The sequence below is a fragment of the Hylobates moloch genome, unplaced genomic scaffold, assembly GCF_009828535.3.
Source record: "Hylobates moloch isolate HMO894 unplaced genomic scaffold, HMol_V3 SCAFFOLD_1, whole genome shotgun sequence".
Classification (NCBI taxonomy): domain Eukaryota; kingdom Metazoa; phylum Chordata; class Mammalia; order Primates; family Hylobatidae; genus Hylobates; species Hylobates moloch.
In genome coordinates, this window is record NW_026652276.1 from 157916932 (window position 1) to 157935113 (window position 18182).

Here is an 18182-nt window from a genome sequence, read left to right on the forward strand (position 1 = left end):
TCATTTAAGATCTCATACACAATTCAATAAAATCATTTCGCTTCACTGCAGACCCAGCCTAAGGCTGTGGCAGCAGGTGACAGCTCCAGGCAGGGCCAAGGACTGAATCTTTGGACCTTGACGTGCTGAATGGCTATAGAGGCAACAAAAAGTGACCCTTGGCTAAAAGTTGTAAGACCTCCTTTTCCAAAACCAAATCTCCAGCACCAGTAATAGGATCATTGTGACATTCACACCATTGAGCAGAACGGGCATCCTTGTCAGACTGTAGTGTATGCCTTACTATGGACACTCCCCACGTGATTTCATTATACTTCCTGCAGCACACTCACTCACTCATTTGACTGTTATTTATCAAATGTAATTACAGGTCAGGCCCTGGACTTGAGGTCAGAGAAACAGACCCTGTCCTTGTATAGCTTACTTTCTAAAGGAAAGAACAATTGCTAATCTAATAGTGACATAATATATAATCTATAAGATTATAATCTGTGGTAAATGATGTGAAGGAAAATTACAGGATCCCATGATAACAGAGAGCAAACACATTGTTTTAATTAAAGTAATTGCAAATCTAGGAGGAGGCTGCTCTTCTCTTCTAAATTACAATCTATTCATTTCAGTTCCTCTCTTGCTAGTTTTCTCTAATGATGGGTTTTGAAAGCTAGCAATATGTGAACTAATAAGCTTTAAAGAGTGGAATACTGAATTAGGAAATACATTTCATGTGTTTAATTGTCATATCTTTGGCAGGCATGGGGTAATTTAATTGTTATTACAATGGTTTACATGGTCAAAATAGAAAAGTGTATTTAGAACAAGGGAGTATCTCACTCTCATTTGCTGTTATTAAATCTTTGAAGCCTGACATGTGTTACTTAGGGGCGATAATTACATAACTCACAGACTATCATTAAAAGATTTATTACGTTTTGTTGCAAAATAAATGATGCTAAATGTGGATTGCCAAAAAGATAAAGCCTACTGGTGAAAAGGGATGTTTTCTTTCCATGTAATTTTCAATCACTGAGGTGAAATTTTATTACATTCATATTGACAGGAATTTTTTTAACTTTAGCAGTTTTCCTACATAATTAAAAACTGAGTAACTCCAAAGTGACGTTTCCTAGGAAATAAAAGTGTTCCTAAAACTTTCTCAGACTACTTAGAACTTCTTTCTAGTTTTCTTTTTCCTTTGCATTTCCAAAATTTACTAGAACTTTCTGTACTTCAGGAGTACCAATTACATTCTTTAACAAAGGCCTACAAAAATCACTCCACTTTGCTATTATGTATATATATGTTAGTCAATAATTCATGTCTTACCAGGACTTCTTAGGCATGACACAAGAAGTTTTTCCATTAGTCAGATCTCTAGGCAACTTTCTGCTAATACCGGTCACCTTCAGCATAATATAAGGCAATATGAATTATTCATATGACCTGGCTAGAATAAATAAGTGATAAGAAACTCTTGTGAATTTGTGTCTATCATAATTGACTGTGTACTCTGAAGAGTATCACAAAGCAGTCACTCTGAAGAATGGATGGGTTAATGGAAAGGGTGTATTTCATAAAATCTTTTCTGTTCTTAAAATGGCTAAAGATTTTGGAAGCATGGATGCACTATGGCCCATCAATTGCACTCCTAGGTACATACCCAACAGAAATGCATATATAAGTTCATCAAAGGACTTGTACTGAAATGTTTACAATAACAAACATGATAGGAAAAATTTACAACTCCCCACATGCCCATCAATAGTAGAATGGATATCTAAATTGTGATATATTCACACAATGGAAAGTTGTACGAATGAAGAAATTAGAACTTCATAAATATATGATGGATCTCACAAACATAAATGAGAGAAAGAAGCCAGACCCAAAAAAGTACATATGGTATGATTTCATATTTCACACAAGGGAGGGTTTTGAGATCCTAGGAATGTTTCGTTCCTTGATTTGGGTGTTGATCACATGGTTATATAATCAGATTATCGAAATTCAGCTATCTGTGCATCTGTGATATGTGATCATTTTACATGTTTGTTATCCTTCAATAAATAAATATTTTAAAGAGAAGTTGATTGAGGATGTAGATCAGGGGAAATAGTGAACATTATTTCTAGTACTGCGACTGCTCAGTTGTCTCTCTCACCTCCACTCTTCTGGGAAGAAATAGGAATGAAAACATAAAACCAGCTCTGTCAGCCTTGGACTTCAAACTTTTTCAAAATCGTGAATACCTAGAAGACTAATTCTGTTTATATTTAGGCTTTCTTTGAGTATACCTCATGTGTAATAAACCACTTTACTATGATAATGACAAGAATGGTAGTAGGTTTTGATCAATATTTGTTATATCCTAAGAAGAGATAAATTATGGTGGATGAGCTCCTGTCAGCCACAGTTTACCTTTGATATCATTAAGCAACACATAGAACAGTAATAGCCATACAGAAAATAACAATATATATACAAAGTTATACAATTACAAATTTACAAATATTAAATGCTTATTTAAATCTTATAAATATTATGTGTGGCTGGGATACCTAAAAACATTGCCCACTGGGGTTGGAATTAAAATGATTATCAGGCTGGCTTTTCTCTGTGGATGTGGGTGTAAATTACAAATCTGTGTTTTACAGGTGACTGTTATTTGAAGGACTGGTCTTCCTGGAGCCTGTGTCAGCTGACCTGTGTGAATGGTGAGGATCTAGGCTTTGGTGGAATACAGGTCAGATCCAGAGCAGTGATTATACAAGAACTAGAGAATCAGCACCTGTGCCCAGAGCAGATGTTAGAAACAAAATCATGTTATGGTGAGTGCTACCATTCATATACTCTACCTTAAGCAAAAGCATAAGATTTAAAAAAATAGTCTGTTAAAAATAAACAAATTTGGCCAGGCGCGGTGGCTCACACCTGTAATCCCAACACTTTGGGAGGCCTAGGTGGGCGGATCACCTGAGGCCAGGAGTTGTGGGACCAGCCTGGCCAACACGGCCAAACCCCAACTCTACCAAAAAAAAATTATGCATGGTGTCAGGCTCCTGTAATACAAGCTACTCAGGAGGCTGAGGCAGGAGAATCACTTGATCCCGGGAGGCAGAGGCTGCAGTGAGCCGACATTGCACCATTGCACTCCAGCCTGGGCGACAAGAGCAAAATTCCATCTCAAAAATAAATAAATTAATTAATTAAAAATTTACTCAGATGTCACTTAAGGCTGAGGACTAAAGTAAGGGGAAGATTCTGAATTCTAAAGATTGGAAAGACGGAAAATCCTGCCACCCTTCATAAATAAGATGTGAGTTTTGCAAAAATGTTTCCCAGTTCTATGAGCCCAAGGAGGCTGAGATAATTAGGAGCACATTATTTGTACACTTATAACAATTATGATCAGGTAGGACTCTAACAATCTTCAATTTATTTAAATCAAATGACAGAATTAAATAAAAATTACAAATCCACAGCAAAGTGTGAGATTTTACTATATTTTTTCAAATGGATAAATCAAATTGGTAAAAATTGATTTTAATCTAAATTTTACTTACAGCATCTATAAACATCTATGTTTATATGTCTGTGTGAATGTATACACACATAGAATCATTCACTCAATGTAAGCAATACATCTTCAAGAATCACAGCATTAAATGTCAGTTGGGAAACAACACACGAAGACTTGAAAACAAAAGAATTGCAAAAGAATTGCTATTTGATAGAGGGTGTGGAGCTCAACAAACAACTCTTAATGCTGCTTATGTTCTGAAATAAGTAATATGACATAGTAGCAAATAGGAGACAAAATATCACCTTTCTTACTGAAAAGTTGGAGACAAAAGCTTGAAGTGTTAGAAAAGAATACTTGCAGTAAAAACCAAATGGGCTAGATGACTTAGCCCAAGAACTAGATAGAATTACCTGCTCTGTCAATTTAATCTTCCTAAATTTATCAACTAGGTAAAACACTCCTTATGCTAGGACAGGATAAGTAAACAGTAAAGAAAGTTCAAAAGTTACAATAAATAAAATAATTCCCAAGGCAAGAAAGAAAAGTATTCACTCCAAAATGACAAGGAAATAAAATTAGGAATCAATAGAACAATGACAAAAGAAATCTCCACACGCACACTTTAGAAGTGTAAAATCATACTTGGAAAGCATTATACAGCAAATGTTATATGGGATGCAGCAAAGAAGTACCCAGAGGAGAGCTTGAAGCTTTAAACACTTCTATAGAAGGGAGAAAAGTTAAAAATGAACTAAACATTCAACTGAATAATTTTTTTTAAATTTTAATTATCCTTTAAGCTCTAGGGTACATGTGCACAACGTACAGGTTTGTTACATATGTATACATGTGCCATGTTAGTGTGCTGCACTCATTAACTCGTCATTTACATTAGGTATATCTCCTAATGCTATCCCTCTCCCCGCTCCCCCAACCCCACAACAGGCCCCGGTGTGTGATGTTCCCCTTCCTGTGTCCAAGTGTTCTCATTGTTCAATTCCCACCTATGAGTGAGAACATGCGGTGTTTGGTGTTTTGTCCTTGCAGTAGTTTGCTCAGAATGATGGTTTCCAGCTTCATCCATGTCCCTACAAAGGACATGAACTCATCCTTTTATATGGCTGCATAGTATTCCATGGTGTATATGTGCCACATTTTCTTAATCCAGTCTATCATTGTTGGACATTTGGGTTGCTTCCAAGTCTGTGCTATTGAGAATAGTGCCGCAATAAATGTTATGTGTGCATGTGTCTTTATAGCAGCATGATTTATAGTCCTTTGAGTGTATACCCAGTAATGGGATGGCTGGGTCAAATGGTATTTCTAGTTCTAGATCCTTTAGGGATCGCCACACCGTCTTCCACAATGGTTGAACTAGTTTACAGTCCCACCAACAATGTAAAAGCATTCCTATTTCTCCACATCCTCTCCAGCGCCTGTTGTTTCCTGACTTTTTAATGATCGCCATTCTAACTGGTATGAGATGGTATCTCATTGTGGTTTTGATTTGCATTTCTCTGATGGCCAGTGATGATGAGCATTTTTTCATGTGTCTCAACTGAATAAATTTTTAAGAAAAGTAAAAAGGAAATGAAATGCAACCAACATGAATAAGTATAAATTCAGTGAGATAGAAAATAAATAATCAACAAAACCAATAGATTGTTTTTAGAGCAAACTGACAAAATAGACCAGCTCATGGTAAAATCAGTGAAGAAGGAAAAAAAAAAGTAAAGTCGTCATTACCATAAATAGAATAAAGTTTAGAAAAATAGAATATAATTCTGTGAATAGTTTTTTCTAACAAAAGTAAAAATATCAAGATAATTTAGGTTATATTTTATCAAGAGTAATGAAAAACCTATACCATAGATTATATAACTATTTTCAAACCTATGAAATACATACTCACACATGCACACAAACTAAAACTTAAATGGCTTTAATTATGAGTTTTCCCAAAATTTAAAGAAACAGACAACTCCTTCTTGAGATTTGATCAGGTTGGTGGGAAAAATATTAGTTGTAATAGCCACAAAACCCTTTTGGAAGGCCTGAGGGTTTTCACATGACTTTGGTAATAGACCTGGCGGAAGGCGGCCTGGTCCCATTACCTTTAGTTAAATAGATTAGAGTAGTAAACAACGAGATGTGAGGAAGTTACCTAGTTAGCTTGTTTACCCATGTGGTCTCAAGATGAGCCTTTGATACATGCTTTTTGCTCCAGAAGTCCACAATGTCAATTACCCTCTAATGGCATTGACTCAAGCTTTTGTTAACTAATAAATGTGAGTCTCCCTCACTGATCAGGGCTGGCCGCAGTGACAAACCTCTCTTGGTGTGTAGATGGTCAGACACTCAGCAGGACTGGCAAAAGATAATATCTGTGTGTCAGTATACGTTGTATTCATCCATCGCTGGGGTCAGGGTCTGCAGGCAGACCCCCGCAGCTAATGCCCTCTTGTGAGGAGCAATACCTCAACTCCTATTTTGTGAAATCTTTTTTTTTTAATAAGAAAATACTTTTTTTAAATTTGAATTACATTTATTTTATTTTTTTAATTATACTTTAAGTTCTGGGGTACATGTGCAGAACATGCAGGTTTGTTACATAGGTATACACATGCCATGGTGATTTGCTGCACCCATCAATCCATCATCTACTTCATCTCCTTTAGGTATTTCTCCTAATGCTATCCCTCCTCTAGCCCTGCCCCTCAACAGGCCCCAGTGTGTGATATTCCGCTCCCTGTGTCCATGTGTTGTCATTGTTCAACTCCCAATTATGAATGAGAACATGCAGTGTTTGGTTTTCTGTTTCTGTGTTAGTTTGCTGAGAATGATAGTTTCCAGGTTCATCCATGTCCCTGCAAAGGACATGAGCTCATCCTTTTTTATGGCTGCATAATATTCCCAGTAATGGGATTACTGGATCCAGTGATATTTCTGGTTCTAGATCCTTGAGGAATCACCATGCTGTGTTCCACAATGGTTGAACTAATTTACAGTCCCACCAACAGTGTAAAAGCATTCCTATTTCTCCACATCTTCTCTAGCATCCATTGTTTCCTGACTTCTAAATGATCACCATCCTAACTGGTGTGAGATGGCACCTCATTGTGGTTTTGATTTGCATTTCTCTAATGACCAGTGTTGATGAGCTTTTTTTCTTATGTTTGTTGGCTGCATAATGTCTTCTTTTGAGAACTGTCTGTTCATATTCTTCGCCCACTTTTTCATGGAGTTGTTGTTTTCTTGTAAATTTATTTAAGTTCTTTGCAGATTCTGGATATTAGCCCTTTGTCAGATGGATAGATTGCAAAATTTTTCTCCCAATCAGCAGGTTGCCTGTTCACTGTGATGATAGTTTCTTTTGCTGTGCAGAAGCTCTTTTGTTTAATTAGATCCCATTTGTCAATTTTGGCTTTTGTGGCCATTGCTTTTGCTGTTTTAGTCATGAAGTCTTTGCTCATGCCTGTGTCCTGAATGGTATTGCCTAGGTTTTCTTCTATGGTTTTTACGGTTTTAGGTCTGAGGTTTAAGTCTTTAATCCATCTTGAGTTAATTTCTGTATAAGGTGTAAGGAAGGGGTCCGATTTCAGTTTTCTGCATATGGCTAACCAGTTTTCCCAACACCATTTATTAAATAGGGAATCTTTTCCCCATTGCTTTTGTCTGGCTTGTCAAAGATCAGATGGTTGTAGATGTGTGTTATTATTTCTGAGGCCGTGGTTGTGTTCCATTGGTTTATGTATCTGTTTTGGTACCAGTACCGTGCTGTTTTGGTTACTGTAGCCCTGTGGCTGTGGGTTTGACATAAATAGCTCTTATTATTTTGAGATACGTTCCATCAATACCTAGTTTATTGAGAGTTTTTAGCATGAAGGGGTGTTGAATTTTGTCAAAGGCCTTTTCTGCATCTGTTGAGATAATCATGTGGTTTTTGTCATTGGTTCTATTTATGTGATGGATTACGTTTATTGATTCACATATGTTGAACCCGCCTTGCATCCCAGGGATGAAGCCGACTTGATCGTGGTGGATAAGCGTTTTGATGTGCTGCTGGATTTGGTGTGCCAGTATGTGATTGTGGATTTTCACGTCAATGTTCATCAGGGATATTGGCCTGAAATTTATTTTTCTTTATTGTGTCTCTGCCAGGTTTTGGTATCAGGATGATGGTGGCCTCATTAAATGAGTTAAGGAGGAGTCTCTCTTTTTATATTGTTCGGAGTAGTTTCAGAAAGAATGGTACCAGCTCCTCTTTGTACCTCTGGTAGAATTCGGCTGTGGATCTGTCTGGTCCTTGGCTTTTTGTGGTTGATAGGCTAATTACTGCCTCAATTTTAGAACTTGTTATTGGTCTCTTCATGGATTCGACTTCCTCCTGGTTTAGTCATGGGAGGGAGTATGTTTCCAGGAATTTCTCTCTTCTAAATTTTCTAGCTTATTTGTGTAGAGATATTTATAGTATTCTCTGATGGTGGTTTGTATTTCTGTGGGATCAGTGGTGATACCCCCTTTATCATTTTTTATTGAATCTATTTGATTCTTCTCTCTTTTCTTCTTAGTCTGGCTAGCCATCTATCTAAATTGTTGATCTTTTCAAAAAAACCAGCTCCTTGATTGATTTTTTAAGGGTTTTTCATGTCTCTATCACCTTCAGTTCTGCTCTTAGTTATTTCTTGACTTCTGCCAGCTTTTGAATTTGTTTCCTCTTGCTCCTCTAGTTCTTTTAATTGTGATGTTAAGGTGTTGATTTTAGATCTTTCCTGCTTTCTCCTGTGAGCATTTAGTGCTAAAAATTTCCCTCTAAACACAGCTTTAACTGTGTGCCAGAGATTCTGGTATGTTGTGTCTTTGAACTCATTGGTTTCAAATAACTTACTTATTTCTGCCTTAATTTTGTTATTTACCCAGTAGTCATTCAGGAGCAGGTTGTTCAGTTTCCATGTAGTTGAGCAGTTTTGAGTGAGTTTCTTAATCCTGAGTTTTAATTTGATTGCACTGTGTCTGAGAGACTGTTTGTTTGTCATGATTTCCGGTCTTTAGCATTTGCTAAGGAGTGTTTTACCTCCAACCATGTGGTCAATTTTAGAAAAAATGCAATGTGGTGCTGAGAAGAGTGTATATTCTGGGCTGGGCATGGTGGCTCATGACTGTAATCCCAGCACTTTGGCAGGCCGAGGCAGGCGGATTACAAGGTCAGTAGTTTGAGAACAGCCTGGCCAATATGGTGAAACCCCATCTCTACTAAAAATACAATAATTAGCTGGGCATGGTGGCGGGTGCCTGTAGTCTCAGCTACTCGGAAGGCTGAGGCAGAAGAATCACTTGAACATGGGAGGTGGAGGTTGCAGTGAGCCGAGATAGTGCCACTGTGCTACAGAGCAAGAGTCTGTCTCAAAAAAAAAAAAAAAAAAAAAAAAAAAAAAGAATGAATATTCTGTTGATTTGGGGTGGAGAGTTTTGTAGAAGTCTATTAGGTCTCCTTGGTCCACAGCTTAGTTCAAGTCCTGAATATCCTTATTAATTATCTGTCTCATTGATTTGTCTAATATTGACAATGGGATGTTAAAGTCTCCCACTATTATTGTGTGGGAGTCTAACTCTCTTTGTAGGTCTCTAAGAACTTGCTTTATGAATCTGGGTGGCCCTGCATTGGGTGCATCTATATTTAGGATAGTTAGCTCTTCGTGTTACATTTATCCCTTTACCATATGTAATGCTCTTCTTTGTCTCTTTTGATCTTTGTTGGTTTAAAGTCTGTTTTATCAGAGACTAGGATTGTAACCCCTGCTTTTTTTATGCTTTCCATTTGCTTGGTAAATATTCCTCCATCCCTTTATTTTAAGCCTATGTGTGTCTTTGCATGTGAGATGGGTCACCTGAATACAGCCCACCAATGGGTCTTGACTCTTTATCCAATTTGCCAGTCTGTGTCTTTTAATTTAGCCCATTTACATTTAAGGTTAATATTGTTATATGTGAATTTGATCCTGTCATTGTGATTCTAGCTGGTTGTTTTGCCCATTAGTTGATGCAGTTTCTTCATAGTGTCGATAGTCTTTACAATTTGGTATGTGTTTGTGCTGGGTCTTCCCGTAGACCCTGGCCGACCAATGAATGAAATGAGTACTTGGACACAGGTATGCAGTGTAAAAGCAGCTAGGGGTCTGCCTGGCTCTAGTTGCCAAAGTGCAGCCCCGAGAAGCTGGAGCTGCATGCTTTTATTCAGTGTAGGCACGATGCCAAAAGCCTGGAGCTTTTCCCAATACCACAATCTGTGGGTAATTAACATTTATTGTTCCCCTTCCAAGGAACATCACATGTGTGGATGATCAAAGATCGGTTCCTGGTCAACACAAGTAAACAAGCCTGTTTAAGATAAATTCCCCTACACTCCCTTGTACCTACTCCTTGCCCTCTGCCTCAGGGTCAGAGAACAGCTGCCTTTGGCTATTCTCCCCCAAAGCCAGGCAGAGCCTTCGGACCTTTCAGAAGGCCTGCTCCTTTCCCTATAGTTTCTTGAACCACTCTGACCGATCCACATGTTTGCAGTGGCTGGTACCAGTTTTTTCTTTCAATATTGAGTGTGCCCTTTAGGAGCTCTTGCAGGCCTGGTGGTGACAAAATCTCTCAGCATTTTCTTGTCTGTAAAGGATTTTATTTCTCCTTTGCTTATGAAGCTTAGTTTGGCTGAATGTGAAATTATGGATTGAAAATTCTTTAAGAATGTTGAATATTGGATCCCAATCTCTTCTGGCATGTAGAATTTCTGCAGAGGGACCCACTGTTAGTCTGATGGGCTTCCCTTTGTGGGTAACCTGACCTTTCTATCTGGCTGCCCTTAACATTTTTTCCTTCATTTCAACCTTTGTGAATCTGATGATTATGTGTCTTGGGGTTGCTCTTCTCGAGGAGTATCTTTGCGGTGTTCTCTGTATTTCGTGAATTTGAATGTTGGTCTGTCTTGCTAGGTTGGGGAAGTTCTCCTGGATAATATTCTCAAGAGTGTTTTCCAGCTTGGTTCCATTCTCCCTGTCACTTTCAGGTACACCAATCAAAGGTAGATTTGGTCTTTTCACATAGTCCCATATTTCTTGGAGGCTTTGTTTGTTCCTTTTTATTCTTTTCTCTCTAATCTTGTCTGTCTTCTCACTTTATTAAGTTGATCTTCAATCTCTGATATTGTTTCTTCTGCTTTATCAATCTGGCTATTGATACTCATGTATGCTTCATGAAATTTTTGAGCTGTGTTTTTCAGCTCCATCTGGTCATTTATGTTGTTATCTAAACGGTTATTCTTGTTAGCAATTCGTCTAACCTCTTTTCAAGGTTCTTAGCTTCCTTGCATTCTGTTAGAACATGCTCCTTTAGCTCAGAGGAGTTTGTTATTACTCACCTTCTGAAGCCTACTTCTGTCAATTTGTCAAACTGATTCTTCATCCAGTTTTGTTTCCCTGCTGGCAAAGAGTTTTGATACTTTGGAGGAGAGGAAGCATTTGGGTTTTTGGATTTTCAGACATTTTGTGCTGGTTTTTCCTCGTCTTCATGGATTTATCTACCTTTGATGTTGGTTACCTTCAGATGGGATCTCTTAGTGGACGTCCTTTTTTGTTGATGTTAATGCTAATCCTTTCTTTCTGTTTGATAGTTTTTCTTCTAACAGTCAGGACCCTCTGCTGCAGGTCTGCTGGAGTTTTCTGGAGGTCCACTCCAGACCCTGTTAGCCTGGGTATCACCAGTGGAGGCTGCAGAACAGCAAAGATTGCTGCCAGTTACTTCCTCTAATAGCTTTGTCCCAGAGAGGCACCTGCCAGATGCCAGCCAGAGCTCTCCTGTATGAGGCATCTGTCAACCCCTGCTGAGAGATGTCTCCCAGTCAAAGACACAGGGGTAAGGGACCCACTTCAGGAGAGAGTATGACCCTTAGCAGAGGTCAAATACTGTGCTGTGAGATCTACTGCTCTCTTCAGAGCCATCAGGCAGGGATGTTTAAGTCTGCTGAAGCTGCACCCACAGCTGCCCCTTCTCCCCCAGGTGCTCTATCCCAGGGAGACAGGAGTTTGATCTATAAGCCCCTGACTGGGGCTGTTGCCTTTCTTTCAGAGATGCCCTGCTCAGGGAGAAGGAATCTAGAGCGGCAGTCTGTCTACAAAAGGGCTTTGCAGAGCTCTGGTGGGCTCTGCCCAGTTCAAACTTCCCAGCAGCTTTGTTTACACTGTGAGGAGAAAACTGCCTACTCAAGCCTCAATAATGGTATACACCCCTCCTCCCACCAAGCTTGAGAGTCACAGGTCATCTTCAGACTGCTGCACTGGCAGTGAGAATGTCAAGCCAGTGGATCTTAGCTTGCTGGGCTCTGTAGGGGTGGGATCCACTGAGTTAGACCACTCAGCTCCCTGGCTTCAGCCCCCTTTCCAGGAGAGTGAACAGTTCTGTCCCGCTGGTGCTCCAGGCCCCGCTGGGGTATGAAAAAAAAACTCTTGCAGCTAGCTCAGTGTCTGCCCAAACAGCCACCCAGTTTTGTGCTTGAAACCCAGGGCCCTGGTGGTGTAGGCACCCGAGGGAATCTCCTGGTCTGTGGGTTGCAAAGACCATGGGAAAAGCATAGTATCTGGGCCAGAATGCACCATTCCTCATGGCTTCCCTTGGCTAGGGGAGAGAGTTCCCCAACCTCTTGCACTTCCCAGGTGAGGCGACACCCCACCCTGCTTCAGCTCACCCTCCATGGGCTGCACTTATTGTCCAGCCAGTCCCAATGAGCTGAGCCGGGTACCTCAGTTGGAAATGCAGAAATCACTCACCTTCTGCATCAATCTCACTGGAAGCTGCAGACTGGCACTGTTCCTATTTGGCCATCTTGGATCCAGGATCTCCCTATGTGAAATCTTTAAAAAAAAAGTTGAGATTCTGGGCAAGATGGCCAAATAGGAACAGCTCCAGTCTGCAGCTCCCAGCAGGATCAATGCAGAAGACAGGTGATTTCTGCATTTCCGACTGAGGTACCCAATTCATTTCATTGGGACTGGTTGGACAGTGGGTGCAGCCCACAGAGGGCGAGCTGAAGCAGAATGGGGCATTGCCTCACCCGGGGAGAGCAAGGGGTCAGGGATTCCCTGCCCTAGCCAAGGGAAGCTGTGAAAGACTGTGAACAGTGTACTCCAGCCCAGATACGTCACAGTCTTTGCAACCTGCAGACCAAGAGATTCCCTCTGGTGCCTATGCCACCAGGGCCCTGGGTTTCAACCACAAAACTGGGCGGCTCTTTGGGAAGACACCTAGCTAGCTGCAGGAGCTTTTTTAAATACCCCAGTGGCACCTGGAATGCCAGTGGGATAGAACCATTCACTGCCCTGGAAAGGGGGCTGATGCCAGGGGGCCAAGTGGTCTGGCTGGGCAGGTGCCACACTCACAGAACCCAGCAAGCTAAGATCCACTGACTTGAAATTCTCGCTGCCAGCACAGCAGTCTGAGGTTAACCTGAGACGCTCTAGCTGGGGAGGGCCGTCTGCCATTACTGAGGCTTCAGTAGGCTGTTTTACCCTCACAGTGTAAATAAAGCCACCGGGAAGTTCAAACTGGGCAGAGCCCACTGCAGCTCAGCAAGTCTGCTGTGGCCAGACTGCCTCTCCAGATTCCTCCTCTCTGGGCAGGGCATTTGTGAAAAAAAACAGGAGCCCCAGTCAGGGGCTAATAGATAAAACTCCTATCTCCCTGGGCCAGAGCACCTGGGGGAAGGGGCACTGTGGGTGCAGCTTAGGCAGACTTAAACATCCCTGCCTGATGGCTCTGAAGAGAGCAGCAGATCTCCCAGCACAGCATTTGATCTCTGCTAAGGAACAGACTGCCTCCTCAAGTGGGTCCCGACCCCATGTCTCCTGACTGGGAGACACCTCCCAGTAAGGGATGAAAGACACTTCATACAAGAGAGCTCTGGCTGGCATCTGGCAGGTGCCCCTCTGGGATGAAGTTTTCAGAGGAAGTAACAGGCAGCAATCTTTGCTGTTCTGCAGCCTCTGCTGGTGATATCCAGGCAAACAGGGTCTGGAGTGGACCTCCAGAAAACTCCAGCAGACCTGCAGCAGAGGGTCCTGACTGTTAGAAGAAAAATTAACAAACAGAAAGGAATAGCATTAACATCAATAAAAAAGGACGTCCACTAAGAGACCCCATCCGAAGGTCACCAAAATCAAACACCAAAGGTAAATAAATCCACAAAGATGGGGAGAAACCAGCATAAAAGGGCTGAAAATTTCAAAAACCAGAATGCTTCTTCCCCTCCAAAGGATCACAACTCCTCACCAACAAGGGAATGAATAAAACTGGACAGAGAATGAGTTTGACAAGTTGACAGAAGGTGGCTTCAGAAAGTGGGTAATAATAAACTCCTCTGCACTAAAGGAGCAAGTTCTAACCAAATGCAAGGAAGCTAAGAACCCTGAAAAAAGGTTAGATGAATTGCTAACATGAATAACCAGTTTAGATAACAACATAAATGACCTGATGGGGCTGAATAACACAGCTCAAAAATTTCATGAAGCATACACGAGTATCAATAGCCAAATCGATAAAGCAGAAGAAACAATATCAGAGATTGAAGATCAACTTAATGAAATAAAGTGAGAAGACAAGATTAGAGAGAAAAGAATAAAAAGGAACAAACAAAGCCTCCAAGAAATATGGGACTATGTGAAAAGACCAAATCTACCTTTGATTGGTGTACCTGAAAGTGATGGGAAGAATGGAAAACACTCTTCAGGATATTATCCAGGAGAACTTCCCCAACCTAGCAAGACAGGCCAACATCCAAATTCAGGAAATACAGAGAACACCACAAAAATACTCCTCGAGAAGAGCAGCCCCAAGACACTTAATCATCAGATTCACAAAGGTTGAAATGAAGGAAAAAATGTTAAGGGCAGCCAGATAGAAAGGTCAGGTTACCCACAAGGGGAAGCCCATCAGACTAACAGTGGATCTCTCTGCAGAAACCCTGCAACCCAGAGGAGAGTGGGGGCCAATATTTAATATTCTTAAAGAAAAGAATTTTCAATCCGTAATTTCACATCCAGCCAAACTAAGCTTCATAAGTGAAGGAGAAATAAATTCTTTACAGACAAGCAAATGCTGAGAGATTTTGTCACCACTAGGCCTGCCTTACCAGAGCTCCTGAAGGAAGCACTAAACATGGAAAGGAATAACTGGTACCACAAACATAACAAATTGTAAAGACCATCAACACTATGAAGAAACTGCATCAACTAACAGGCAAAATAACTAGCTAGTATCACAATGACAGGATCAAATTCACACATAACAATATTAACCTTAAATGTAAATGGGCTAATGCCCCAATTAAAAGACACAGATGGGCAAATTGGATAAAGAGTCATGACCCATCAGTGTGCTGTGTTCAGGAGACCCATCTCACATGCAAAGACACATATAGGCTCAAAATAAAGGGATGGAGGGATATTTACCAAGCAAATAGCAAAAAAAAAAAAAAAAAAAAAAAAAAAAGCAGGAGTTGCAATCCTAGTCTCTGATAAAACAGACTTTAAACCAACAAAGATCAAAAGAGACAAAGAAGGGCATTAAGTATGGTAATGGGATCAGTGTAACAAGAAGAGCTAACTATCCTAAATATAGATGCACCCAATGCAGGACCACCCAGATTCATAAAGCAAGTTCTTAGAGACCTACAAAGAGAGTTAGATGCCCACACAATTTAACACACCACTGTCAATAATAGACTGATCAACATGACAGAAAATTAACAAGGATGTTCAAGACTTGAACTCAGCTCTAGAACAAGCAGACCTAATAGACTTCTACAGAACTCTCCACCCCAAATCAACAGAATATACATTCTTCTCAGCACCACATCACACTTATTCTAATATTGACCACATAATTGGAAGTAAAATACTCCTCAGCAAATGCAAAAGAACGGAAATCATAAACAGTCTCTGAGATCACAGTGCAATCCAATTAGAACTCAGGATTAAGAAACTCACTCAAAACTGCACAACTACATGGAAACTGAACAACCTGCTCCTGAATGACTACTAGGTAAATATATTCTCTGAAACCAATATGAACAAAGACACAAAGTACGAGAGGGAAGTTTATAGCACTAAATGGGCACAATAGAAAGCAGGAATGATCTAAAATTTACACTCTAACATCACAATTAAAAGAACTAGAGAAGCAAGAGCAAACAAATTCAAAAGCTAGCAGAACTGAAGGAACTAGAGACAAAAAACTCTTAAAAAAATCAATGAATCCAGCAGCTGGTTTTTTGAAAATATCAACAACATAGATACACTGCTGGCCAGACTAAGAAAGAAGAAAAGAGAGAACAATCAAATAGATGCAATAAAAAATGATAAAGGGGATATCACTAGTGATCCCACAGAAATTCAAACTACCATCTGAGAATACTATAAACACCTCTACACAAATAAAATAGAAAATCTAGAAGAAATGGATAAATTCCTGGACACATACATCCTCCCAAGTCTAAACCAGGAAGAAGTCAAATCCCTGAATAGACAACAAGTTCTAAAATTGAGGCAGTAATTAATAGCCTACCAACCACAAAAAGTCCAGGACAAATGGATTCACAGCCAAATTATACCAGAGGTACAAAGAGAAGCTGGTACCATTCCTTCTGAAACTATTCCAAACAATCGAAAAAGAGGGAATCCTCCTTACCTCATTTTATGAGACCACCATCATCCTGATACCAAGACACAACAAAAAAAAAAAAGAAAATTTCAGGCCAATATCCCTGATGAACATTGATGTGAAAATCCTCAACAAAATACTGGCTAAACTGAATCCAGCAGCACATCAAAAAGCTTATCCACCATGATCAAGTGGGCTTCATCCCTGGGATGCAAGGCTGGTTCAACATACACAAATCAATAAAAGTAATCCAGCATATAAACAGAACCAAAGACTAAAACCACATGATTATCTGAATAGATACAGAAAAGGCCTTTGACAAAATTCAGTAACCCTTCATGCTAAAAACTCTCAATAAATTAGGTGTTGATGGGACGTATCTCAAAATAATAAGAACTATCTATGACAAACCCACAGCCAATATCATATTGAATGGGCAAAAACTGGAAGCATTCCCTTTGAAAACTGGTATAAGACAGGGATGCCCTCTCTCACCACTCCTATTCGATATAGTGTTGGAAGTTCTGGCCAGGGCAATCATGCAGAAGAAGGAAATAAAGGGTATTCAATTAGGAAAAGCGGAAGTCAAATTGTCCCTGTTTGCAGATGACATGATTGTATATCTAGAAAACCCCATCGTCTCAGCCCAAAATCTCCTTAAGCTGATTGATAAGCAACTTCAGCAAAGTCTCAGAATACAAAATCAGTGTGTAAAAATCACAAGCATTCCTATACACCAATAACAGAAAAACAGCCAAATTATGAGTGTACTTCCATTCACAATTGCTAAATACCTAGGAATACAACCTACAAGGGATGTGAAGGACCTCTTCAAGGAGAACTACAAACCACTGCTCAAGGAAATCAGAGAGGACACAAACAAATGGAAAAACATTCCATGATCATGGATAGGAAGAATCAATATTGTGAAAATGGCCATACTGCCCAAAGTAATTTACAGATTCAGTGCTATCCCCATCAAGTTACTATTGACTTTCTTCACAGAATTAGAAAAAAACTATTTTAAGTTTCATCTGGAACAAAAAAAGAGCCTGCGTAGCCAAGACAATCCTAAGTGAAAAGAACAAAGCTGGCAGCATCATGCTACCTGACTTCAAACCATACTACAAGGCTACAGTAACCAAAACAGCATGGTACTGGTACCAAAACAGATATATAGACCAATGGAACAGAACAGAGCCCTCAGAAATAATGCCACACATCTACAACCATCTGATCTTTGACAAACCTGACAAAAACAATCAATGGGGAAAGGATTCCCTATTTAATAAATGGTGTTGGGAAAACTGGCTAGCCATATGCAGAAAACTGAAACTGGACCCCTTCCTTACAGCTTATGCAGAAATTAACTCAAGATCGATTAAAGACTTAAACCTCAGACCTAAAACCATAAAAACCATAGAAGAAAACCTAGGCAATACTATTCAGGACATAGGCATGGGCAAAGACTTCATGACTAAAACAGCAAAAGCAATGGCCACAAAAGCCAAAATTGACAAATGGGATCTAATTAAACTAAAGAGCTTCTGCACACCAAAAGAAACTATTATCAGAGTGAACAGGCAACCTGCTGATTGGGAGAAAAATTTTGTAATCTATCCATCTGACAAAGGGCTAATATCCAGAATCTACAGAGAACTTAAACAAATTTACAAGTAAAAAACAACCCCATCAAAAAGCGAGCAAAGAATATGAACAGGCACTTCTCAAAAGAAGACATTATGCAGCCAGCAAACATATGAAAAAAAGCTCATCAACACTGGTCATTAGAGAAACGCAAATCAAAACCCAGTTAGAATGGGTTTTAAAAGTCAGGAAACAATGGATGCTAGAGAGGATGTGGAGAAACAGGAACACTTTTACACTACTGGTGGAAGTGTAAATTAGTTCAACCATTGTGGAAGACAGTGTGGTGATTCCTCAAGGATCTAGAACAAGAAAT

At 39.9% G+C, this 18182-nt stretch overlaps 1 protein-coding gene and 1 long non-coding RNA gene across 2 annotated transcripts in view; one reads left to right on the forward strand and one right to left on the reverse strand.

Annotated features, from left to right (window-relative positions):
- THSD7A (thrombospondin type 1 domain containing 7A) overlaps nt 1–18182 on the forward strand; it is a 475310-nt gene that overhangs the window by 446344 nt on the left and 10784 nt on the right. Inside the window, exon 23 of the mRNA XM_032760458.2 lies at nt 2655–2828. Coding sequence (XP_032616349.1) covers nt 2655–2828 — 174 coding nt within the window. The remainder of the gene's footprint in view (nt 1–2654; nt 2829–18182) is intronic.
- Nucleotides 1–18182, reverse strand: part of LOC131384648 (uncharacterized) — a 28011-nt gene that overhangs the window by 2986 nt on the left and 6843 nt on the right. The window lies entirely within an intron of this gene.